This window comes from Salvelinus fontinalis, unplaced genomic scaffold (genome assembly GCF_029448725.1).
Source record: "Salvelinus fontinalis isolate EN_2023a unplaced genomic scaffold, ASM2944872v1 scaffold_1734, whole genome shotgun sequence".
In the NCBI taxonomy this organism is placed as follows: domain Eukaryota; kingdom Metazoa; phylum Chordata; class Actinopteri; order Salmoniformes; family Salmonidae; genus Salvelinus; species Salvelinus fontinalis.
Window position 1 is genome coordinate 1 of NW_026601943.1, and position 27628 is coordinate 27628.

The 27628-nt window shown below is 44.2% G+C and overlaps 1 protein-coding gene across 1 annotated transcript; it reads right to left on the minus strand.

Annotated features, from left to right (window-relative positions):
* Positions 1-8619: 8619 nt before the first annotated feature.
* LOC129849846 (zinc finger protein 180-like) lies at positions 8620-23959 on the minus strand. Its single transcript, XM_055916585.1, has 2 exons — positions 23236-23959; positions 8620-11719 (listed from the first exon to the last, which is right to left on the minus strand). Exons 1-2 carry the CDS (start codon positions 23657-23659, stop codon positions 10668-10670), a joined length of 1476 nt encoding a protein of 491 aa, XP_055772560.1. The 5' UTR covers positions 23660-23959; the 3' UTR covers positions 8620-10667.
* Between the last annotated feature and the right edge of the window lie 3669 nt (positions 23960-27628).

Consider the following 27628-nt stretch of genomic DNA (forward strand, 5'->3'; position numbering starts at 1 on the left):
TGACCTGGTGGTTCTAAAGACCTGGTGGTTATAATGACCTGGTGGTAATAATGACCTGGTGGTTATAATGACCTGGTGGTAATAATGACCTGGTGGTTGGCATAACACAAGCAGAACCCGAGAACAGGATGGCCTCCACCACACAGCCTGATGACACTGCACCAGCCTACCAGTCTGCTCTAGCTCAGGTCAGAATACCAGCCTCTCAGTCTGCTCCGGCACAGGTCAGAATACCAGCCTCCCAGTCTGATCCAGCACAGTGTTCTCCAGCCCAGGTCAGAATACCAGTCTCCCAGTCTGCCTCAGCCCAGGTCAGAATACCAGCCTCCCAGTCTGCTCCAGCACAGGTCAGAATACCAGCCTCTCAGTCTGCTCCAGCCCAGGTCAACTTACCAGCCTCTCAGTCTGCTCCAGCACAGTGTGCTCCAGCCCATGTCAGAATACCAGCCTCCCAGTCTGCTCCAGCCCAGGTCAGAATACCAGTCTCCCAGTCTGCTCCAGCCCAGGTCAACTTACCAGCCTCTCAGTCTGCTCCAGCACAGTGTGCTCCAGCCCATGTCAGAATACCAGCCTCCCAGTCTGCTCCAGCACAGGTCAGAATACCAGTCTCCCAGTCTGCTCCAGCCCAGGTCAGAATACCAGCCTCCCAGTCTGCTCCACCCAGATGGTCACCCACAACTGCAATCCTTATTGATTCAAATAGGAAGTTCTTAGAGAGGGAGAGGGAGTGAAAAGGTAGAGAGGCGGAGAGAGGGAGTGAAAAGGGAGAGAGGCGGAGAGAGGGAGTGAAAAGGGAGAGAGGGGAGTGAAAAGGGAGAGAGGCGGAGAGAGGGAGTGAAAAGGTAGAGAGGCGGAGAGAGGGGAGTGAAAAGGGAGAGAGGCGGAGAGAGGGGAGTGAAAAGGGAGAGAGGCGGAGAGAGGGGAGTGAAAAGGGAGAGAGGCGGAGTGAAAAGGGAGAGAGAGGGAGTGAAAAGGGAGAGAGGCGGAGAGGGGGGGTGAAAAGGGAGAGAGGCGGAGAGGGGGAGTGAAAAGGGAGAGAGGGAGTGAAAAGGGAGAGAGGCGGAGAGAGGGAGTGAAAAGGGAGAGAGGCGGAGAGAGGGGAGTGAAAAGGGAGAGAGGGAGTGAAAAGGGAGAGAGGCGGAGAGAGGGAGTGAAAAGGGAGAGAGGCGGAAGAGAGAGTGAAAAGGGAGAGAGGCGGAGAGAGGGAGTGAAAAGGGAGAGAGGCGGAGAGAGGGAGTGAAAAGGGAGAGAGGGAGTGAAAAGGGAGAAAGGCGGAGAGAGGGAGTGAAAAGGGAGAGAGGCGGAGAGAGGGAGTGAAAAGGGAGAGAGGCGGAGAGAGGGAGTGAAAAGGGAGAGAGGCGGAGAGAGGTTGTGAAAAGGGAGAGAGGCGGAGAGAGGGAGTGAAAAGGGTGAGAGGCGGAAAGAGGGAGTGAAAAAGGTGAGAGGCGGAGAGAGGGGAGTGAAAAGGGAGAGAGGTGGAGAGAGGGAGTGAAAAGGGAGAGAGGCGGAGAGAGGGAGTGAAAAGGGATAGAGGCGGAGTGAAAAGGGAGAGAGAGGGAGTGAAAAGGGAGAGAGAGGGAGTGAAAAGGGAGAGAGGCGGAGAGGGGGGGTGAAAAGGGAGAGAGGCGGAGAGGGGGAGTGAAAAGGGAGAGAGGCGGAGAGAGGGAGTGAAAAGGGAGAGAGGCGGAGAGAGGGAGAGAGGCGGAGAGAGGGGAGTGAAAAGGGAGAGAGGGAGTGAAAAGGGAGAGAGGCGGAGAGAGGGAGTGAAAAGGGAGAGAGGCGGAAGAGAGAGTGAAAAGGGAGAGAGGCGGAGAGAGGGAGTGAAAAGGGAGAGAGGTGGAGAGAGGGAGTGAAAAGGGAGAGAGGCGGAGAGAGGGAGTGAAAAGGGAGAGAGGCGGAGAGAGGGAGTGAAAAGGGAGAGACGCGGAGAGAGGGAGTGAAAAGGGAGAGAGGCGGAGAGAGGGAGTGAAAAGGGAGAGAGGCGGAGAGAGGTTGTGAAAAGGGAGAGAGGCGGAGAGAGGGAGTGAAAAGGGAGAGAGGCGGAAAGAGGGAGTGAAAAAGGTGAGAGGCGGAGAGAGGGGAGTGAAAAGGGAGAGAGGCGGAGAGAGGGAGTGAAAAGGGAGAGAGGCGGAGAGAGGGAGTGAAAAGGGAGAGAGGCGGAGAGAGGGAGTGAAAAGGGAGAGAGGGGAGTGAAAAGGGAGAGAGGCGGAGAGAGGGAGTGAAAAGGTAGAGAGGCGGAGAGAGGGGAGTGAAAAGGGAGAGAGGCGGAGAGAGGGGAGTGAAAAGGGAGAGAGGCGGAGAGAGGGGAGTGAAAAGGGAGAGAGGCGGAGTGAAAAGGGAGAGAGAGGGAGTGAAAAGGGAGAGAGGCGGAGAGGGGGGGTGAAAAGGGAGAGAGGCGGAGAGGGGGAGTGAAAAGGGAGAGAGGGAGTGAAAAGGGAGAGAGGCGGAGAGAGGGAGTGAAAAGGGAGAGAGGCGGAGAGAGGGGAGTGAAAAGGGAGAGAGGGAGTGAAAAGGGAGAGAGGCGGAGAGAGGGAGTGAAAAGGGAGAGAGGCGGAAGAGAGAGTGAAAAGGGAGAGAGGCGGAGAGAGGGAGTGAAAAGGGAGAGAGGCGGAGAGAGGGAGTGAAAAGGGAGAGAGGGAGTGAAAAGGGAGAAAGGCGGAGAGAGGGAGTGAAAAGGGAGAGAGGCGGAGAGAGGGAGTGAAAAGGGAGAGAGGCGGAGAGAGGGAGTGAAAAGGGAGAGAGGCGGAGAGAGGTTGTGAAAAGGGAGAGAGGCGGAGAGAGGGAGTGAAAAGGGTGAGAGGCGGAAAGAGGGAGTGAAAAAGGTGTGAAAAGGGAGAGAGGTGGAGAGAGGGAGTGAAAAGGGAGAGAGGCGGAGAGAGGGAGTGAAAAGGGATAGAGGCGGAGTGAAAAGGGAGAGAGAGGGAGTGAAAAGGGAGAGAGAGGGAGTGAAAAGGGAGAGAGGCGGAGAGGGGGGGTGAAAAGGGAGAGAGGCGGAGAGGGGGAGTGAAAAGGGAGAGAGGCGGAGAGAGGGAGTGAAAAGGGAGAGAGGCGGAGAGAGGGAGAGAGGCGGAGAGAGGGGAGTGAAAAGGGAGAGAGGGAGTGAAAAGGGAGAGAGGCGGAGAGAGGGAGTGAAAAGGGAGAGAGGCGGAGAGAGGGAGTGAAAAGGGAGAGAGGCGGAGAGAGGGAGTGAAAAGGGAGAGAGGCGGAGAGAGGGAGTGAAAAGGGAGAGAGGCGGAGAGAGGGAGTGAAAAGGGAGAGACGCGGAGAGAGGGAGTGAAAAGGGAGAGAGGCGGAGAGAGGGAGTGAAAAGGGAGAGAGGCGGAGAGAGGTTGTGAAAAGGGAGAGAGGCGGAGAGAGGGAGTGAAAAGGGAGAGAGGCGGAAAGAGGGAGTGAAAAAGGTGAGAGGCGGAGAGAGGGGAGTGAAAAGGGAGAGAGGCGGAGAGAGGGAGTGAAAAGGGAGAGAGGCGGAGAGAGGGAGTGAAAAGGGAGAGAGGCGGAGAGAGGGAGTGAAAAGGGAGAGAGGCGGAGAGAGGGAGTGAAAAGGGAGAGAGGCGGAGAGAGGGAGTGAAAAGGGAGAGAGGGAGTGAAAAGGGAGAGAGGCGGAGAGAGGGAGTGAAAAGGGAGAGAGGCGGAGAGAGGGAGTTAAAAGGGAGAGAGGGAGTGAAAAGAGAGAGAGGGAGTGAAAAGGGAGAGAGACGGAGAGAGGGCGTGAAAAGGGAGAGAGGCGGAGAGAGGGCGTGAAAAGGGAGAGAGGCGGAGAGAGGGCGTGAAAAGGGAGAGATTGGGAGAGAGGGAGTCAAAAGGGAGAGAGGCGGAGAGAGGGAGTGAAAAAGGAGAGAGGCGGAGAGAGGGAGTGAAAAGGGAGAGAGGCGGAAAGAGGGAGTGAAAAAGGAGAGAGGCGGAGAGAGGGGAGTGAAAAGGGAGAGAGGCGGAGAGAGGGAGTGAAAAGGGAGAGAGGCGGAGAGAGGGAGTGAAAAGGGAGAGAGGGGAGTGAAAAGGGAGAGAGGCGGAGAGAGGGAGTGAAAAGGTAGAGAGGCGGAGAGAGGGGAGTGAAAAGGGAGAGAGGCGGAGAGAGGGGAGTGAAAAGGGAGAGATGCGGAGAGAGGGGAGTGAAAAGGGAGAGAGGCGGAGTGAAAAGGGAGAGAGAGGGAGTGAAAAGGGAGAGAGGCGGAGAGGGGGGGTGAAAAGGGAGAGAGGCGGAGAGGGGGAGTGAAAAGGGAGAGAGGGAGTGAAAAGGGAGAGAGGCGGAGAGAGGGAGTAAAAAGGGAGAGAGGCGGAGAGAGGGGAGTGAAAAGGGAGAGAGGGAGTGAAAAGGGAGAGAGGCGGAGAGAGGGAGTGAAAAGGGAGAGAGGTGGAAGAGAGAGTGAAAAGGGAGAGAGGCGGAGAGAGGGAGTGAAAAGGGAGAGAGGCGGAGAGAGGGAGTGAAAAGGGAGAGAGGGAGTGAAAAGGGAGAAAGGCGGAGAGAGGGAGTGAAAAGGGAGAGAGGCGGAGAGAGGGAGTGAAAAGGGAGAGAGGCGGAGAGAGGGAGTGAAAAGGGAGAGAGGCGGAGAGAGGTTGTGAAAAGGGAGAGAGGCGGAGAGAGGGAGTGAAAAGGGTGAGAGGCGGAAAGAGGGAGTGAAAAAGGTGAGAGGCGGAGAGAGGGGAGTGAAAAGGGAGAGAGGTGGAGAGAGGGAGTGAAAAGGGAGAGAGGCGGAGAGAGGGAGTGAAAAGGGAGAGAGGCGGAGTGAAAAGGGAGAGAGAGGGAGTGAAAAGGGAGAGAGAGGGAGTGAAAAGGGAGAGAGGCGGAGAGGGGGGGTGAAAAGGGAGAGAGGCGGAGAGGGGGAGTGAAAAGGGAGAGAGGCGGAGAGAGGGAGTGAAAAGGGAGAGAGGCGGAGAGAGGGAGAGAGGCGGAGAGAGGGGAGTGAAAAGGGAGAGAGGGAGTGAAAAGGGAGAGAGGCGGAGAGAGGGAGTGAAAAGGGAGAGAGGCGGAAGAGAGAGTGAAAAGGGAGAGAGGCGGAGAGAGGGAGTGAAAAGGGAGAGAGGTGGAGAGAGGGAGTGAAAAGGGAGAGAGGCGGAGAGAGGGAGTGAAAAGGGAGAAAGGAGGAGAGAGGGAGTGAAAAGGGAGAGAGGCGGAGAGAGGGAGTGAAAAGGGAGAGAGGCGGAGAGAGGGAGTGAAAAGGGAGAGAGGCGGAGAGAGGTTGTGAAAAGGGAGAGAGGCGGAGAGAGGGAGTGAAAAGGGAGAGAGGCGGAAAGAGGGAGTGAAAAAGGTGAGAGGCGGAGAGAGGGGAGTGAAAAGGGAGAGAGGTGGAGAGAGGGAGTGAAAAGGGAGAGAGGCGGAGAGAGGGAGTGAAAAGGGAGAGAGGCGGAGAGAGGGAGTGAAAAGGGAGAGAGGCGGAGAGAGGGAGTGAAAAGGGAGAGAGGCGGAGAGAGGGAGTGAAAAGGGAGAGAGGCGGAGAGAGGGAGTGAAAAGGGAGAGAGGCGGAGAGAGGGAGTGAAAAGGGAGAGAGGCGGAGAGAGGGAGTGAAAAGGGAGAGAGGGAGTGAAAAGAGAGAGAGGGAGTGAAAAGGGAGAGAGACGGAGAGAGGGTGTGAAAAGGGAGAGAGGCGGAGAGAGGGCGTGAAAAGGGAGAGAGGCGGAGAGAGGGCGTGAAAAGGGAGAGATTGGGAGAGAGGGAGTCAAAAGGGAGAGAGGCGGAGAGAGGGAGTGAAAAAGGAGAGAGGCGGAGAGAGGGAGTGAAAAGGGAGAGAGGCGGAAAGAGGGAGTGAAAAAGGAGAGAGGTGGAGAGAGGGGAGTGAAAAGGGAGAGAGGCGGAGAGAGGGGAGTGAAAAGGGAGAGAGGCGGAGAGAGGGAGTGAAAAGGGAGAGAGGCGGAGAGAGGGAGTGAAAAGGGAGAGAGGCGGAGAGAGGGAGTGAAAAGGGAGAGAGGCGGAGAGAGGGAGTGAAAAGGGAGAGAGGGAGTGAAAAGGGAGAGAGGGGAGTGAAAAGGGAGAGAGGCGGAGAGAGGTTGACAGTTTATGACAAATAGTTAAACAATTTTGCATGTAATGGCTTATGCAAGGAACTAATGCTTAGATGTTTTGAGGGGTAAGACTATTCAACAGAGAACCATATACTATATTTTGATCAACATGACGTGAGCAATTGATAATGTGGAAAAAAGCTGACACTTGTACATTATCAATTGCAATTTGTTCAAAGGAATAAGAAATTGCTTTAATGATGTGCACAAGTGACTAGATGATTTGGAATTTGTACAAGTCGTATCAAGAATTGCACTTTTGATCTAAGAAATGCACCAAAGCGACTGAGGAAAACTGTAATCACTTTCCCAGTGGAATACAACCTAACAGACAAGAAGCCATTCTTTACAAAACAGTATGAATACAAACAATGGCAGGGCTGATTGGTGATGGGGAGGGTATGGGCCATTAACAAAGCCATCACCTACAGAGAGATGAACCTGGAGAAGAGTCCCCTAAGAAAGCTGGTCATTGTGCTCTGTTCACAAACATAAACACACCCCACAGAGCCCCTGGACAACAGCACAATTAGACCCAACCAAATCATGAGAAAACAAAAAGATAATTACTTGACACATTGGAAAGAATTAACAAAAACAGAAAAAACTAGAATGCTATTTGGCCCTAAACAGAGAGTACACAGTGGCAGAATACCTGACCACTGTGACTGACCCAAACTTAAGGAAAGCTTTGACTATGTACAGACTCAGTGAGCATAAATGTCAAATGTGTGATTTCATGAACTGGTACATACAAGAAAACCAGGTTTTAAAGTTCTGTTCAATAGCCATCCCATCATTACAAAACATTTGAAAGGCTAAGTCTATCATCTCCTGAGAAGTGGTAACTATTCACATGAACTTTTCAAAGAGGTTTGGTGCCCCCTGGTGGCTGAACCCGAGATCAATGAGAGATCTTGTCAGAAAAATGACAGAGTCCCACTTCTCTGTCATTGCACAAACTAGAGAGGGGGGGAAAAATGTGTGAAAATTAATTAAAAATATATACATCAATACAGATAATCCTTTAAAATGTGGGACATCTAGCCCATCGGGAAGTATTTTTAATCATTATTTGAATATTTCGGCAATTGGTCGAAAAAGTGACAGAGTGCCACCTCCGTGCAACAGGTTTTATTTTTGGGTTACCGGGCACGATTTTCAAAAGTGTCTTAAATGCTTTTTAGGGCCCAAGAACCAAAGTACAATTGCCAATGAAGTCCCTGCTCAGAAAGAAAGAAAGAAAGAAAGAAAGAAAGAAAGAAAGAGAAAGAAAGAGAGAGAGAGAGAGAGAGAGAGAGAGAGAGAGAGAGAGAGAGAGAGAGAGAGAGAATCTATTTCATAAAGTTATACAAAAGAGAGAGATAGGGAGAGACTGTGTACATTCTAATCGTAGAGAATGTGAGAGAGAGAGAGAGACAGACAGACAGACAGACAGACAGACAGACAGACAGTGTGTTATAACAGAGAAATCTCACTAGGTGACAAGGTGAGTCTCTTCTCCCTGACAGACAGACAGACAGACAGACAGTGTGTTATAGTGTGTTATATCCCTCCTCAGCCTTCCTCTCCTCTGAAGACCCAGTGAGGGTGGAGCTCAGTCAGAGAGCTGTTGAGGGACTGGTTAGAAAGAACACTTCTACAGCCAGAGAGGTGAGAGGTCACACATGGTTTAGATGGTAAATATTTATGTCCCCTTAGTGGTTCATCACGTCAGCAAAAGGAATATGTTCCATCATCCATGTTTATTTACATTAGTGCAAATTGTCCACTGATATTGATGAAATTTCTCAGGCACACACATTTGTTCTTTGATATTATGAAGGTCATTTGTGTAAAATGTACTTTTCCCCACTCATTCACCCCATCTCTGTATATTGCTTATGCATATTCAGTGACCTGACTGCATCCAGACTGTCAAAGGCCCATCCTGGTAGATCTGAACCTAATGCAGCTTGGAGTGATCAGATAACAGAAGTCACATTTAGGTGCCAGGTGTAACTGAGGCCATAGATGCTCCATATCCATTACTTTGAATGTTTTATATAATATGACAAAATTTGTTTCTTTCTGTGTTGCAGGGGCAGTCAAGAAATGGAACAGCAAGGCCACAGAACATGACATAAGCAGAGCTGTGGGAGACCACCTCAAGCCCCTGGTAGAGCCGGGGGTGGTGTTTACCACTCCACCAGCAGAGCTGTGGGAGACCACCTCAACCCCCGGTAGAGCCGGGGGTCGTGTTTACCACTCCACCACGCCTTCAGCAGGCTGGAAAAGTGGGATTGATACTGTTTTTCATACTAAGATGGACGAAGAGTCTGTTGATTGGTCAGTCATTGGGTTCATTTGTTCAAATCAAATCAAGCTTTATTTATACAGCACATTTCAGACATGGATGCAACACAATGGCTTCACAGGAGAAAACAATGAAAACATACAGAAATATTTAGGACACAAAACTCCACCAGCAGAGCTGTGGGAGACCACCTCAAGCCCCCGGTAGAGCCGGGGGTGGTGTTTACCACTCCACCACGCCTTCAGCAGGCTTGAAAAGTGGGATTGATACTGATTTTCATACTAAGATGGACCAAGAGTCTGTTGATTGGTCAGTCATTGGGTTCATTTGTTGAAATCAAATCAAGCTTTATTTATACAGCACATTTCAGACATGGATGCTACACAATGGCTTTACAGGAGAAAACAATGAAAATAAACAGAAATACTTAGTACACAAAAATAACAGGATAAAAAAAACAGAAGATTAACAACTGAAAGACTAATGAACATTCTAAGGAAATGCCATTGATTAAAATATTAATTGGATGCAACATCCAACCCAAAATATCAGCTTGTTTTTTTAGGAGGGGCTCTGAAAGACTAGTTTGACTAGTAACAACAACTGGGACACAAAAGACACCCACCATGAGTCCCACTAAATCTAACCAAGAAGAGGGAAACAAAAGAAAAACCCACACCAAACTTAAAGACAGGAAGCAAACCAAAAAAGTGGAGCAACTAAAGGTGTTGACTCTCCACATCTATCAAGACAACTGGAGCACTGGGCCAGACACTCTTAAATAGAACCTGGACCAGCTCAGGTGAAACACCTTCCCACTAACGAGATGGACAAGCCAGCACAGGTGTAACACATACTGACTAACGAGGTGACACCAATCAGTGGGTCCTACGTGCTGACGAGCTATACGTGCTAAAGTCCAACCTAAAAACATAAATGGAAAAACCAAAAGCTTAAGAGAATGCTCACCACCAACAGAAAACAACTTCCATGTCACATTAGAATCAACTACAATGCTTCACCATCACCAATATAAACATGGTGTCTGTCTAACAACAACTAAAAACAATATTTATTTTTCCCACAGAGAAACCTAAAACTCACTAACTTCTAGAACTCTCGTCCCCTTGAAACGAGCCCAAACAAAACTCATCTCCAATACGGAAAAACAGTCAAAATAAATTGTGATCCATGGCAATGCACTGGCTAAACGCAAAACATTTTGACTGCCCCCCTTGAGACAATCAGCAACCAGGTTGTTCTCACCACAGACATGTCTGATTTCAAGAGGAAACTCCAGCAATATTCGTAGTAACTTTCCACCTCACTGTGGAGCTTCTCTCTCTTTTCAGGGTTCACTAGATAGGCATGTTGTTGGATCGGGGCTCAGACCCCAATGTCATGCTCTAGTACATTTGGTTTGGCACATCTGAGAATGTGCTTTTAGAAAAGCAGAATTCAATGTCAATATAATTGTCAGTTGGTTGCATAAATAATTACCATTACCAAATGCTACATGAAATGTAAATATGAAATATTTGGTTGCATAGTTTCTAGGTGGGATAGCCCCAATGTCAAAACACAGTTTTAACGTGTCCAAATCAATAACCAATATGCAGAAACAGTTTGGGATAAATTGAAAACCTAACATGTGGTATATACACAAACATCTGCCACAATAATATTTTTTAAAACAAGCTCCTTATAAACTGCACAAGCACCAGAAACACTGTTGTTTTGACAAGTAGCAATAAATCACTGATATCGATTAGGGGGGAAATCAGGTTGTACCTGCTGTTGAAACTAACACAACTAAAAAAAACACATGGAAATGGGAGATATATTTTACCTCACTGGTTAGAGGACAACCTGCAGAAAACAGTCAGCTACATTTTGGAGTGATGTATTTAAATGTAGGGGTCGCTAAACAAAGGAACACAAAACTTATTTGTCATCACTCATCGATATCATGTCAAAATTAATTGTGTGACAGAAGGGAGATGAGGTTGCACGTCCTGTTAAAACTAACAGCTCAAAAACCACACAGAATCTGGGAGTATGTGTACATCCCTGATTAGAGGACAATTTGTAGAAAATAGATCGCTACATTTTGAAGTGCTGCATTTTGATTCAAGTGGGTCATCAACATGGTAAGTGTAACACAGCTCTTTTTGTGTTAGTCACTTTTTGTTAAATCACATAAATAGTACTCTTTCAATTCAGAGCCTGGATTTCCCCCCTGAGGCTAATATCCATATTATGTTGAAATCAATAGAACAGGGGACAAACATTTAGGCTTCTACATTGTGACATCATTAAAATACTCCTACTACAATGTTAAAACATTCCACATTGTGACATTAATTCATTGATATCATGAAACAACTCCATGTATTTTCTGATGTTTTATCAGAGATCTTTTATCAGTGTACCTCTTCCCACATTGATCACAGCTATGAGGTTTCTCTCCTGTATGTGTTCTCTGGTGTACAGTCAGAGAGCCAGATGTATTAAAACTCTTCCCACATTGACCACAGGTATAAGATTTCTCTCCTGTGTGTATTCTCTCGTGTGATGTCAGATGGTCAGATCGACCAAAACTCTTTCCACATTGACCACAGCTATAAGATTTCTCTCCTGTGTGTATTCTCTGGTGTGATGTCAGCTGGCCAGATCGACCAAAACTCTTTCCACATTGATCACAGCTATAAGATTTCTCTCCTGTGTGTATTCTCTGGTGTAGAGTCAGAGTGCTAGATGCAGCAAAACTCTTCCCACATTGATCACAGCTATAAGGTTTCTCTCCTGTGTGTGTTCTCTGGTGTAGAGTCAGTTGGGCAGATGTAGTAAAACTCTTCCCACATTGATCACAGCTATACGGGTTCTCTCCTGTGTGTGTTCTCTGGTGTGATATCAGGTTGCTTAGCTGAGTAAAACTCTTCCCACATTGATCACAGCTATAAGATTTCTCTCCTGTGTGTGTTCTCTGGTGTAGAGTCAGTTGGGCAGATGTAGTAAAACTCTTCCCACATTGATCACAGCTATACGGATTCTCCCCTGTGTGTGTTCTCTGGTGTATCTTCAGATGGCCAGATGTAACAAAACTCTTCCCACATTGATCACAGCTATACGGTTTCTCTCCTGTGTGTGTTCTCTGGTGTGATATCAGGCTGGTTGAATGAGTAAAACTCTTCCCACATTGACTGCTATAAGGTTTCTCTACTGTGTGGATTTTCTGATGAATTTTAATGCCTGCTAAGGAGGTGAATCTCTTCCCACAGTCAGAGCAGCAGTGAGGTTTCTTCCCTGTGGATCTCTGCTGGTGTTTCTTGAGGTGTTCTGATATGGAGAAACTCTTCTCTGCCTTGTCAGCATCATGAGGTTGTTGAGGCTCCCCAGAGGACCCACGGTAGTCCCGTCTCTCTCCTGTGTGAACAACAAAGTCAGACAGATGGTTAAAGGCCCACAACAGGGGAAATCCACTGTAAAAAGTGATGCCAACAGCGTAGCCATGATGTTGTACAACAATTGACGTCTGTAATGAATGTAATGATTATTTGAAATTTGTCTTAAAAGGAGCAAGAACAGTCATATATTGTCTTGTTTTCACATTAGTAGTAACATCCATGATTGTAGACTAGAAATAAGTTATTCATGTAGTTGAAACTCCAAGCAGTGTGCCAGACGACTTTGGTCTCCAATATAGGCCCCTTTCTGTGTTTAATAAAATTGTATGTAGTATATCTGCCTGGAGCGAAAATGGTGAGCAAAGATTTTAGTTTTTCACAAAGTATTCTGAATGTGAATATGGGAAAACTCAGGGGAGTAACCTCCATTTCCACGTTGCTTAAGAGTGCATTTCACACTACTTTGGATTATAATTGTAAGGCTCGTTTGAATGTCCTGCTTAATATAATGTTTGTGTCATCATCGCAAATCAACCGCTTTATATTTAAAAAACACTTTAACCAGTAAAATGCTCTTTGGCTTTTCCATCAACCTGACAATGAGGGTTTGTACACTGTTTGCCAAATTGGCCCATAACTTCACCTAACAACAAATATACCTGTAATGAACGAAGAAGCACTTTCGTTGTTGTTGCATGACATACATAGCGTACTCTAGGACCCATAACAACAACATAGACCTACTGTAGGACCCATAACATTACCTAACAATAACATAGACCTAATGTAAGACCCATAACAATAACATAGACCTACTGTAGGACCCATAACTATAACAGACCTACTGTAGGACCCATAACTTCACCTAACAACAACATAGACCTATTGTAGGACCCATAACTTCACCTAACAACAACATAGACCTACTGTAGGACCGATAACAACAACATAGACCAACTGTAGGACCCATAACAACAACATAGTCCTACTGTAGGACCCAAAACTTCACCAAACAACAAATATAGGAAAATAGCTCTGTGTGTTGTACAATAACCTATCCATCAAGGAACAGTTCTCTACACATTATGAGCTAAGTATCTCTGTGTCCAAACAGACTAACGAGACCCGACAGTAAATCAAGCAGACAATAACATTATAAACATCAATTTGTTAGGGATTTTGGATCCAACGTGGAGCACGGCATAACTGTCTTTACCAGAGTAATGAATGAAGAAGCACTTTGGTTGTTGTTGCATGTCGTGATGTTTGTCATGTGACTGTCATTCAGAAAATGATTTCCTGGATCAGCTGATGATATTTGAACATGTGACTAACTAAACAGCTACAGTATTAAGAATGATGTGTAATTATTGAAGAACTGCGTTAATGACAGTATCCATTTGGGTGTTGTCAATAAAGTTAAGGTGGCTCTCGGATAGAACCCTTGAATTTAGCAAACTCAAATGATTTGATTTGGAATTTCTGTGCCCATGAAAACTGTTTTCCCAGCGTAATATAAGGAAACTAAATGTTACGTAGGTAGAGTGTATTTCAGAGATCTGAATACAAAAAACTGTACTAACAGGACAATAACCTAAACCACAAGGCCAAATCTACACTGGAGGAGCTTACCAAGATGACATTGAATGTTCCTGAGTGGCCTAGTTACAGTTTGGACTTAAATCATCTGGAAAATCTATGGAAAGACTTGAAAATGGCTTTCTAGCAATGATCAACAACCAACTTGACAGAACAGGAAGGATTTAAAAAAGAATAATGAATATTCACATGAAGATCAGTCTCCTATTGGATGACATCACGACTTCCCATCAAGCCAACTCCTTGAAGGCCTTACTATGACATCACTCACTCCTTCTAGTTTGCAGTTGTCTAAAAAAAAACTATTTTGCTCAAAACATTTATTTGTTTCCCTTTAGTGTGTTTATACTTTACTGTATTTATATATCACTTTCAACAGGAAACGTTAAAATCACTGGAGGAAGTCATGAACAATTCACAGTACAAAAACATATTCAAGTGTAGAATGCCCCTTTAAAAATCACACATTAGTTCAACAACTGCAGAGTTTGTGCCCCTGTTTTATGAGATAGTACTCACTGTATTTACCGGTGTTAATCAGATCAACGTCCCTGTTTAATAAGATAGTACTCAATTCATAAAAAAAAAATTATTCACCTTTATTTAACCAGGTGGCCAGTTGAGAACAAGTTTTCATTTACAACTGCAACCTGGCCAAGATAAAGCAAAGCAGTGCGACAAAAACAACAACACAGAGTTACACATGGGATAAACAAAAGTACAGTCAATAACTCAATTGAAACATCTATATACAATGTTTGCAAATGGAGAACGGAGGTAAGGCAATAAATAGGCCATAGTAGCGAAGAAATTACAATTTAGCAAATTAACCTTTCACGGGTCTCTACCCCGGGTCCGGGAGCACCCCCCACCCCCCCCCCCACACTGAGTAGCATCGCTAGCATAGCGTCACAATTAAATAGTAGCATCTAAATATCATTAAATCACAAGTCCAAGACACCTAATGAAAGATACAGATGTTGTGAATAAAGCCACCATTTCAGATTTTTAAAATGTTTTACAGGGAAGACAAAATATGTAAATCTATTAGCTAACCACGTTAGCAAAAGACACCATTTTTCTTTGTCCACCATTTTCTCTCAACACCAGTAGCTATCACCAATTCGGCCAAATAAAGATATTGATAGCCACTAACCAAGAAAAAACCTAATCAGATGACAGTCTGATAACATATTTATGGTATAGGATAGGTTTTGTTAGAAAAATGTGCATATTTCAGGTATAAATCATAGTTTACAATTGCACCCACCATCACAACTCGACTAGAAAAAATACAGAGCAACGTGTATTACCTAATTACTAATCATAAAACATTTCTTAAAAATACACAACTCACACAATGGAAATACACAGATCTTGTGAATTCAGACAACATTTCAGATTTTCTAAGTGTCTTAAAAGTAAAAAACAATAAATCGTTATATTAGCATACCACATGTGCAAACGTTACCAGAGCATTGATTCTAGCCAAAGAGAGCGATAACGTAATCATCGCCAAAATGTATACATTTTTTCACTAACCTTCTCAGAATTCTTCAGATGACACTCCTGTAACATCATATTACAACATACATATAGAAGAGTTTGTTCGAAAATGTGCATATTTAGCCACCAAAATCATGGTTAGACAATGACAAAAGTAGCCCAGCTGGTCAGAAAATGTCGTGCGCCATATTAGACAGTGATCTAGTCTTATACATAAATACTCATAAACTTGACTAAAAAATACAGGGTGGACAGCGATTGATAGACAATTTAATTCTTAATACAATCGCTGAATTACATTTTTTTAATTATCCTTACTTTTCAATACAGGTTGCGCCAAGCGAAGCTACTCCTAACAAAATGGCGGCATAAGCGTTTCACATTTCGACAGAAACGCGATTTATCATAATAAATTGTTCTTACTTTGAGCTGTTCTTCCATCAGAATCTTGGGCAATGAATCCTTTCATGGTTCTAATCGTCTTTTGGTCGAAAGCTGTCCTCTTGCCATGTGGAAATGCCCACTAACGTTTGACATGAACTGGAAACGTGCCCAGCGGTTCAAAGTGTCTCAGAAAGAAATGCCTCAAAATCGCACTAAACGGATATAAATTGCTATAAAACGGTTCAAATTAACTACCTTATGATGTTGTTAACACCTATAACGAGTAAAAACATGACCGGAGAAATATTACTGGCTAAACAAAAGGTTGGAAGGAGGCGAGTTAGAACCGTCCAGAGTAGTGATGCTAGGCGGGCGGGTGCGGGCAGCGATCGGTGAAGAGCATACATTTAGTTTTACTAGCGTTTAAGAGCAGTTGGAGGCCACAGAAGGAGTGTTGTATGGCATTGAAGCTCAATTGGAGGTTTGTTAACACAGTGTCCAAAGAAGGGCCAGATGTATACAGAATGGTGTCGTCTGCGTAGAAGTGGATCAAGGAATCACCCGCAGCAAGAGCAACATTGTTGGTATATACAGAGAAAAGAGTCGGTCCGAGAATTGAACCCTTGGTTCCCCCATAGAGACTGCCAGAGGTCCGGACAACAGGCCCTCCGATTTGACGCACTGAACTCTGTCTCAGAAGTAGTTGGTGAACCAGGCGAGGCAGTCATTTGAGAAACAAAGGCTGTTGAGTCTGCCGATAAGAATACTGTGATTGACAGAGTCGAAAGCCTTGGCCAGGTCGATGAAGACGGCTGCACAGTACTGTCTTTTATCAATGGTGGTTATGATATCGTTTAGTACCTTGAGCGTGGCTGAGGTGTACCTATGACCAGATCGGAAACTGGATTGCACAGCGGACAAGGTACGGTGGGATTCAAAATGGTCAGTGATCTTTTGGTTGTTAACTTGGCTTTGGAAGAATTTAGAAAGGCAGAGCAGGATGGATATAGGTCTGTAACAGTTTGGGTCTAGAGTGTCACCCCCTTTGAAGAGGGGTATGACCGCAGAAGCGTTCCAATCTTTCGGAATCTCTGACGATACAAAAGAGAGGTTGAACAGACTAGTAATAGGGGTTCCACAATGGCGGTGGATAATTTTAGAAAGAGATGGTCCAGATTGTCTAGCCCAGCTGATTTGTACAGGTCCAGGTTTTGCAACTCTTTCAGAACATCAGCTATCTGGATTTGGGTGAAGGAGAAGCTGGGGAGGCTTGGGGAAGTAGCTGAGGGGGGTGAGGAGCTGTTGAACTGAACTGCCTCTTACTCTGTCCCAGATGCTAATATATGCACATTATTATTAGTATTGGATATAAAACACTCTGAAGTTTCTAAAACTGTTTGAATGATGTCTGTGAGTATAACAGAACTCATATGGCAGGCAAAAACATGAGAAAAAATCCAAACAGGAAGTGAGAATTCTGAGACTCGTCAATGTTCAACTCATTGGTGATTCAATTCCCTGTAAGATATGGATCTGTTTGCACTTCCTACGCCTTCCACTAGATGTCAACAGTCTGTAAAACGTGGAACGAAGCTTATGCTGTGTTGTGGAACCGGATGGGAGGGGAATGAGTCAGTGGTCTGGCAGATTGCCAGTTCCTGGTCACGCGCTTTCCTCATGATATCGCCTTGCGTTCCATAACTTCTACAGACATGAAGGAATGCTCCGGTTGGAACGTTATTGGATAGTTATGATAACAACATCCTGAAGATTGATTTTCTACTTAGTTTGACCAGTTTATTCTACCCGTTTTATATCTTTTTGAAGTTTTTGTCCGAGTTCACCTGCATCTGCGCGAGCATTTGGACATGTGCACTAAATATACTAGCAAAAGTAGCTACTTAGACATAAGTCATGGACATTATCGAACAAAACAACGATTTATTGTGGAACTAACTAACTCAGATTATTGCATGGTGTGCTTTTTACGTAAAGTTTTTTTGAAATCTGACACAGCGGTTGCATTAAGAACAAGTGTATCTTTAATTCTATGTAAAATATGTCTTTCATCAAAGCTTATGAGTATTTCTGTTATTTGACGTGGCTCTCTGCAATTTCTCCGGATATATTGGAGGCATTTCTGAACATGGCGCCAATCTAAACCGAGATTTGTGGATATAAATATGCACATTATCAAACAAAATGTATTGTGTAACGATGTCCTATGAGTGTCATCTGATGAAGATCATCAAAGGTTAGTGATTAATTTGATCTCTATTTCTGCTTTTTGTGACTACTATCTTTTGCTGGGAAAATGGCTGTGTTTTTCTGTGGCTATGTACTGAGCTAACATAATTGTTTGGTGTGCTTTCGACGTAAATCCTTTTTGAAATCAGACAAGTTGGCTGGATTCACAACATGTGTAGCTTTAATTTGGTGTCTTTCATGTGTGATTTCATGAAAGATAGATTTTTATAGTAATATATTTGAATTTGGCGCGCTACATTTTTTCTGGCTTTTGGCCAAGTGGGACGCTACCGTCCCACATATCCCAGAGAAGTTAAGTTGGTGAGGAAATTACTGTAAAAGAACGACCAGGCATCTTCGACTGACGGGAAGAGGTCAATATCCTTCCAAGATACCCGGGCCAGGTCGATTAGAAAGGCCTGCATGCAGAAGTGTTTTAGGGAGCATTTGACAGTGATGAGGGGTGGTCGTTTGACCGCGGACCCATAACGGATGCAGGCAATTAGGCAGTGATTGCTGAGATCCTGATTGAAAACAGTAGAGGTGTATTTGAAGGGCAAGTTGGTCAGGATAATATCTATGAGGGTGCCCATGTTAACGGATTTAGGGTTGTACCTGGTGGGTTCCTCAATAATTTGTGTGAGATTGAGGGCATCTAGCTTGGATTGTAGGATGGCCGGGGTGTTAAGCATTTCCCAGTTTAGGTCACCTAACAGAACAAACTCTGAAGATAGATGAGGGCAATCAATTTGCATATGGTGTCCAGGGCACAGCTGGGAGTCTGTAACAGGCGGAAACAGTGAGAGACTTATTTCTGGACAGATTTATTTTTTAAATTAGAAACTTGAACTGTTTGGGCGTAGACCTGGAAAGTATGACAGAACTACACAGGCAATCTCTGCAGTAGATTGCAACTTCTCCCCCTTTGGCAGTTCTATCTTGACGGAAAATGTTGTAGTTGGGGATGGACATTTCAGAATTTTTGGTGGCCTTCTCAGACACGGCAAGGACATCAAGAGGAGTAGGATGAGGGTACGGCTAAAAGCTATCAGAATTAGTTGTCTAGTGCGATGGGTACAGAGAAGATAAGGAGCAGATTTCTGGGCGTGGTAGGATAGACTCAAGGCATAATGTACAGACAGGTATATGGTAGGGTGCGGGTACAGTGGAGGTAAACCTAGACATTGAGTGACGATAGGAGAGGTTGCATCTCTGGAGGCTCTAGTTATGCTAGGTGAGGTCACCGCATGTGTGGGAGTCAGGACAAACGAGCTCTCTGAGGCATGTTGAGTGGGACTAGGGGCTCTGCAGTAAAATAAAACAATGATAACTACCCTAAACAACAGTATACAAGGCATATTGACATTAGAGAGACATAAAGCGAGGCATAAAGCAATCACAGGTGTTGATTGGGAGAGCTAGCTAAGACAACAACGGGTACGACAACAACAGTTAATCAGCTAAGACAACAACAGGTAAAATGGCAATGAATGGGCAGAGAGGGTCAGTTAACTACACACAGGGCCTGAGTTCGAGGCTGAGGCCGACAGATAAACAAAATGGAGACCCGTGATTAATGAACAATCCAGCAGGCATCAGCTATGTAGCCAAGTGATCATAGGGTCCAGTGAACAGCAATATATGAACTAGGGAAGCCGTTAGGTAGTCATTACTATGCTAGCCGGGAGATGTGCCTGGCTCGAGGCTAACTGGTGCTAGCTTCGGGACAAGGGCGTTAGCCACTATAGCCAATCCGGTGCAAAGGTTCCTGCTTACAGCAGGAATCCGGTGATGTGAACGTGTTCTCAATTTGCCTACCTGGTTAAATAAAGGTGAAATAATTATTTATTTTTTTAAATGTAGTGGCTTCCAGTCGTCTTAGTGAAGAGTCTGGGAGGCATCAGCTGTGTAGCCGAGTGATCATAGGGTCCACTGAGCAGGCCGGGAGATGGGCCTGGCTCAAGGCTAGCGTCGAGGCTGGGCCACTCGGTAGCAGCTAGCCAGCTGCGATTATCTGGTGTAATGGTCCAGAGCTTACGGCAGTAATACGGTGATGTAATGGAGAAAAACAGTCCGATATGATCAGGGTTGATATCGCGCAGTGCAGACTGGCAGGTGTTATCCAGGCTAAAAGCGGCTGGTGTCTGAGCTAAAAAGGTAAAGGCCGCTAGCAGTGGCTAACAATGACTAAATAGCTAGTAGCTAATTAGCTTCTGATGGCTAGCTTCTGATGGAGGTTCTAGCTATAAGGTCTAAAAAAAATAGCAGATCCGTATCACATTGGGTAAGGTCAAAAAATGGAAAAAGAGATTGAAATATATTGCAAAATATACAAAAAAAGATAACATTTACAACAAACAGGTCTTAATGCTACACGCCATCTTGGATTACAAGATGACTCAGTTAAAAAACATTGGATTTAGCAAACTCTGAAATTATTTAGTGTTTCTGTGCCCATGAAAACGGTTTTCCCAGCGTAACATAAGGAGCCACTAAATGATAAGTGGGTCGAGTGCATTTCAGAATACAAAAAAATTGTCCGACAGCAATATCCCGTATTTAAGTTGAAGTTCATCATATGACAAGCGTAACGTTATGACTATAACTACTGTTCCCAGAAGGAGGGAAACTAGGTACAACATACTATTAAATCCACGCCTCGCTGGAAGCCCCGCCTTCCACAGGTGATGAGAGGCTTGGATTTATTCTGCTCTTTAATACCGCTCTTCACCGACACAGGAAAAGGCGGGGACAAACAGGTGTTGTACCTCATTTCCCTCCTTCAGGGAAGTGCAATTATAATCAAAGTTACACTCCCTTTCAGTCATTCAACTTCGGTACAACATACTACGGGGAAATACAATCATTCCCGATGCCGACCCCTACGGATACTAAATGAAACAGCCCATGGCAGACCACCCAGACTTGACCCTACAAGATGCGCCAGTTTTGTCAATTTATTCATTGTCTTTTGTTTGAAACACTCCTGTCAATGTTGAGTAAGGACACACACACCTGATTACACATATAGTAGTAGGACTAGTCTACCTGGCCGGCACACAAATGTAGGCCTATAAATGTGCCCATTTGGGGATGTCTAATAGTATTTCTCATTGTCTTAACGCTGCACCACTAATGAGTTGTGGAGCATCTCAAAGTAACTTTTTCCTTCACGTCAAACAGCCAGTAAACAAAGTCTAATCAAAATCAATTGCGAATGACAATAGTTCCTCAAAGTAACTTTTTCCTCACCTCCAAACAGCAAGTAAACAAAATCTAATCAAAATCAATTAAAAATGACAATAGTTCCTCAAAGTAAAACAGCAAGTAAAAATCACAATCAATTGCGAATGACAATAGTTCCTCAAAGTATTTTCGTAAAATATTTCCAGCTCTCACCCTTTCGATAACCACTCAGCATTAAAGGGAAAAACTTAATTCTATGATCCAGTGGAAATGTCATAAAATACCTGATTACTTCTTATCCTTTGCACAAATAGCCTATAGCTGTGTCTGTCCAGAACTCACTGGAGCAGGAAACTGAGGGCCTAGAATATTTTATATAATGTTGCAAGCTTGCTATCCGAGTTTCCTGACCCAGTTGATAGTTGAAACAATGTTTCAAGTTTGTAGTAGACAGGCCATGTGCCGCCAATGTGATTTCTAGGATATTTATTTTTATCAGGATATTTTCTACCTGCAGAATGCAATGTTTTAATTTGTTGGCTTTATGTAGGCTATCTTTACATAGTTGGCATCTAGAATTCATCATGATGTCACAATGGCAATAAAAGTTACTTTTAGATTTGTATCATTTTCATTTAGATAGAATGTAGATTAATCACAGACAATAATTTTGAGATACAATTATAAATTAAATGAAACTGTTCCAGTAAAATGTGCATATGAAAATCATAACTGGCACGCAGATTGGTAGAAATGGTCAGATAAATTGGCATTGCAACTGGAAAAGGTTGCAGACTGATGGTGTAGTCAATTACTTGTCTATTAGTCTATCTATCTGTAGTCTATTACTGCAAACTTCAGGAGCAAAACGGCAGAATTTACGAAGTCCAGCAGCGGAGGGGAGACTCCCTCTGGTCGGGTTGTGTTGACGACCGGCTCCCTCTGGTCGGGTTATGTTGACGACCGGCTCCCTCTGGTCGGGTTATGTTGACGACCGGCTCCCTCTGGTCAGGTTATGTTGATGACCGGCTCCCTGTGGTCAGGTTATGTTGACGACCGGCTCCCTCTAGTTATGACTTCGAGTCATTTGTGTGTCTTAATTATTTAATCAAACAGAATGCTTAAAGCATCATACAAGTTCAGTACATACAGATTTTATAAAAACACATGGGGCGATTGGTAGAAAGAACAGATGCCTCTTGGTTGACCAAGATGTATTTTAGTTGGGGACAGCACTAGAACATGATTTTGGGGATCCGAGGTGGCGCAGCGGACACTGCATCTCAGTGCTTGAGGCGTCACAACAGACACCCTGGATCAAATCCAGGCTGTATTCCAACCGGCCGTGATTGGGAGTCCCATAGGGCGGCGCACAATTGGCCCAGCACCGTCCAGTGTAGGCAGTCATTGTAAATAAGAATTTGTTCTTAACTGACTTGCCTAGTTAAATAAAGGTTACATTTAAATAAATAAGTAAATAGTGTTTAATGACAAACCATTTTTTACAAATCTGTCAAGGCACCAACTTTGAGAAGGGTTTAAAACAAAGGTTTCAAACCAATTCATGAATGTAATTGCATCTAGGTATGTCTTGCCATTAATGTAAAGGCATGAAAAAAAAATTGGCTGAATATTATACAATGACTTAACAGCTCTAATAATTAGCCTCCACAGGAAATCTACACTGGCAATTCTAGAATATACGATATAGCCTAGAAACCTGGTTAAACTATCACTATGACATCATGGATGAATACTAGAATATACTATATAGCCTAGAAACCTGGTTACACTATCATTATGACATCATGGATGAATTCTAGAATATACTATATAGCCTAGAAACCTGGTTAAACTATCATTATGACATCATGGATGAATTCTAGAATATACTATATAGCCTAGAAACCTGGTAAAACTATCATTATGACATCATGGATGGCCAGTCCTTGTATTCATAGTGTAGTGAATTCAGGGGGTTGCCCTGAGCTGAACTCAAACCTGGGTCTAGTGACCGTCAAGCCAACACCTTATAACTGTTACGCCAAGATGTCTGAACTTCTTGACGAGATCGCTAGGTGTTGGGTTACGGTTGCTACAATAGCTTTCTCAATGAATTTGAGAGTGGTTACATTTCTCCAGCCCCCATCCCTCAGCTGTTTACCAAACCAAGTCTCTTGGCAGCCATTTTGTTGCTGTTTAAATCCTAGGTTGTCCCTTTAAAAAAGCCACACATCAATCAACCAATCTGAAGTTGAAACAATAACAAAGCAGTCATTCCACCACTGTTTTGGTAATAAGATGATGATGGGCCTGGAGACATTTAACTACTCTCAAATTCATAGACAGACCTATGGATGCAAGGACTGACCATCCATGATATCAACATTATAGTTTTAACAATGTTGAGGCTGTTGATTTACATTGTTTCTAAACATTGGAGTAAAAAAAGCTTCTTTTTGGGTTCTTATGGGGAACAACAGTTGAACTAAGCTCATGAGGCATGTGTTATATTCTCCAAGAATCAATGGCTATTACAGATTTCCCTTTTAACACCAAACATCAGTTCAACAACTGCAGAGTTTGTACCTCTGTATTTAAGACAGTACTTACCAGTGGTAATCACGGCCCAGTTTCTCAAAACCATCTTATGGCTAAGTTCATCTTTAGAACCACAGGATGCCTTAAATTGCGTTTGGGAAATCGGGCCCAGATATTCAGTTTCCTCCTCCTCTTCTTCCGATGAGACCGTAAACTCCCCCTCCTCCGCTTTCACTTCAAAAACTGAATCCTCCTCATCTTTTACTGTAACACCCTCCTCCTCTTTCACTCTGAACGCCTCTTCTTTCACTGTAACGTCTTCCTCTTCTTTCACTGAAACGTCTTTATCTTCTTCTTTCAGGGTAACAACCTCACCCTCTGCTTGTTTTTGTATTGTAACATCCTTCTCTTCCTCCTCCTCTTTGATGAGAGCTTCTTTCTCCGTCCAACGGACCGTCTCTTCTTCAGCAGGAAGAGAGTAATTTAGTGAACTCATGGTCGGAGATGTTAGCTAGGCTAATGCTAACTTAACCAGCCCGCTAGCTGAATAATAACAACAGCACCGTAAATATGAAATTAAATAGGATAACTAACCAACTAGACGACAGACAAGGGTTTAAAATACAGTGGCTAATATACACTAAAGCGTCTAAAGAGCTTTATGGGTTCGGCTACTTTGGCTAGCAAGCTACAGAGGTGTCTGACTAACTGTTGCTGCTGCTAAAAGAAGCGTTCCGTCCACTAGATTATACGTCACACTAACAGCATTGCGTTCCGTCCACTAGATTATACGTCACACTAACAGCATTGCCTTAAAATCGCACACCGCCATCTGCTGCCTAGAGTGGGTAACGCTCAGTCTGAACCTCTGACTGCGATGGAGATGTGCGACTTTAAGACAATGACGCTAGTGTGACGTAAAATATATATTATAATGTTCAGACAAAAAGTTAGTGTAGGAAGCATGAGTTTTTACTCACCAGTGTAACAATACAGTGTGGTTAAAGACTTAGTAACTTAGTTGTGTTCACGATCTGGTTCCCTATAAGCACAACCAGTTATGTTTTTGAATGATCACATATGTGTTCATTTATTTCGGGATTCTGGGTAATCCACAGCAGATTTATGGAGAATTGCTGTGGGTGAGTTCAAAATTGAATTGTCCCGGGATAGAAATATAAAAAGTTGACATTACATCATAAAATCCACCTTTTAAATCATACAATAGCAATTTATGTTTTAGTAACTACTGTTGTTGGTTTGGCGTCAAATAAGCCTCTCTTTATATGTTATTTGCCAAATCTCAGTTTCCATGTGGGTTTTATGCTAAAGTTCCCTCTTTCAAGTTGGTATCTAACTGGAAAATGCATCTTCTTTAGGAGTGCTATTTTTACCCTGTCGACTACTGATCATTCATCCACACTGTGTGTCTCATCAATGCAGGTCATTTATGACAAATGTATGAAGTACATGTTCTCTAAACCCATGAACACCTGCCAGTTTATTAGCCCGGTTTTGTTAGTTTAGGTGTGTTATACTTCTTCACCACCAGAGGGGGACATTTAGTCATTTTCCAGGTTAATTTGATATATTTGGATACTAAAATGGATGACAGTTTATTCTCATGTAGTGAATATGAGATACATGGAAACAATTGATTCATTTATTATAGTAAATTATGAATTAGTAGGAATTGTTAAATCCACTATACGATCACAATTACTTTGATAGACATTTCAATATTTTTTTTTGTTAGTATATTATAGGGCAGATTTATGGAGAATTGCTGTGGGAGTTCTATTTATATCCCGTCACTACTGATCATTCATCCTTACTGTGTGTGTCCCATCATTGCAGCTTTGGAAATAAATGAACTATCCATCCATTGCTCCTTCCTGTGTTGACTCACTGACTTGAGAGACCAGGAAGGTCACACTAGCTCGATAGGTTGATATCTAGCTCAATAGCTCATCCTTTATGTTGTGTCAACTTGTCGATATGTTACGTACCGGAGCTACGAGCCTTGTCCAAATCACTAAACAATCATTCAGAGCAGTGTGCTGATGCCTGTATCACTTTATCAGCAGCACGTGAAGCTTCATTTCGTCGAACAACCACCTGATTAGTTTGGTATTGGGCTGGTTTGACACTGCAGGCGACTGATTGATCTACAAATCACTACTACATCAATAACCAGACCCACTAGAACACAGTCCCATCTCCATTAACTACATCACACCTGCCCAGACCCACTAGAACACACCTCCATCTCCATTAACTACATCACACCTGTCCAGACCCACTAGAACACACCTCCATCTCCATTAACTACATCACACCTGTTCAGACCCACTAGAACACACCTCCATCTCCAATAACTACATCACACCTGCCCAGACCCACTAGAACACACCTCCATCTCCATTAACTACATCACACCTGTCCAGACCCACTAGAACACACCTCCATCTCCATTAACTACATCACACCTGCCCAGACCCACTAGAACACATCTCCATCTCCATTAACTACATCACACCTGTCCAGACCCACTAGAACACACCTCCATCTCCATTAACTACATCACACCTGCCCAGACCCACTAGAACACACCTCCATCTCCATTAACTACATCACACCTGCCCAGACCCACTAGAACACACCACTTCTCCATTACCTACATCACACCTTCCCAGACCCACTAGAACACACCCCCATCTCCATTAACTACATCACACCTGCCCAGAACCACTAGAACACACCTCCATCTCCATTAACTACATCACACCTGCCCAGACCCACTAGAACACACCACTTCTCCATTACCTACATCACACCTTCCCAGACCCACTAGAACACACCCCCATCTCCATTAACTACATCACACCTGCCCAGACCCACTAGAACACACCTCCATCTCCATTAACTACGTCACACCTGCCCAGACCCACTGGAACACACCTCCATCTCCATTAACTACATCACACCTGCCCAGACCCACTATTACACACCTCCATCTCCATTAACTACATCACACCTGCCCAGACCCACTAGAACACACCTCCATCTCCATTAACTACATCACACCTGCCCAGACCCACTAGAACACACCTCCATCTCCATTAACTACATCACACCTGCCCAGACCCACTAGAACACACCTCCATCTCCATTAACTACATCACACCTGCACCAAACCCACTATAATACACCTCCTTCTCCCTATCCTGCATCACTGTCTGCCACATGGTCTCAAACTGCACCATTTTATTTCTCTCCGTCGCCCAGCACTTTACATTTTTAGATAATAAAGCATTTGACCTTTCCACTGCGTTATCAATGGAGGATTGGTTGATTTCCAGTTGAAGTATTTAAGATGATTGACGAGAACAGTATCGTCCAACCATCCGGTAACTTGTTTCATGCTCATCAAAGGTGAGGGTGAATTTCAGATGTTCACTGCTTGTATTGATGAAGGAGTGGAATCGATGAAGTTCCTCTGCTGTCCCCTGGAATAGAAGGAACACGTCATCAATGAAGACTTTTACAGATCCTGATGAGGTGCTAGAATGGATTGTTAGGGCTGACAATCACATTCTTCTCTAACAACCCCACATACAGATTGGCATAATTCAATGCTATTTTTTTTAAACTACAATGACCAAATTGACCTGAGCGCCTACTTGTCTTTGTCTGTGTTTCTTTTACACCTGCTACGTAAAAGAGACCAAAGAATGTGTAAAAGTATAGCTTCCATCCCTCTCCTCGCCCCTACCTGGGCTCGAACCAGGGACCCTCTGCACACATCAACAACTGCCTCCCACGAAACATCGTTACCATCGCTATTAGCGCGCACCCCGCTAACTAGCTAGCCATTTCACATCGGTTACAAATGCACAATGGTCAATGCTATCTGGGATCCTTGGGACATCCCTACCCTAAACCCTAACCTTAACCATTTTAAATGTCAACTTCAATGGGCTAGGGAAGTCCCAAGGATGTATCTCTACCTGGAAATACATGATCTAAGTGATTGATAGTTGGTATTCAGCAGTCATAAAGCCTTATTTACTTTAATGAACTACTAAAATTGTGATTTTGTCAGACAGCATAGACAGCAGCTCTACACTTTATTGACTGACTGATCCATTCATCCTTCCATCCCTCCTCAGCCTTCCTCTTCTCTGAAGACCCAGTGAGGGTGGAGCTCAGTCAGAGAGCTGTTGAGGGACTGGTTAGGAAGAATACTTCTACAACCAGAGAGGTGAGAGGTCACACATGGTTTAGATGGTAAATATTTATGTCCACTTAGTGGTTCATCACGTAAGCAAAAGGGAATATGTTCCATCATCTATGTTTATTTACATTAGTGCAAATTGTCCACTGATATTGGTGTAATTTCTCACCCCTTTTGGCTGTATGAAAGTTAATTTCCCCTCAAACACATATTTGTTCTTTGATATTA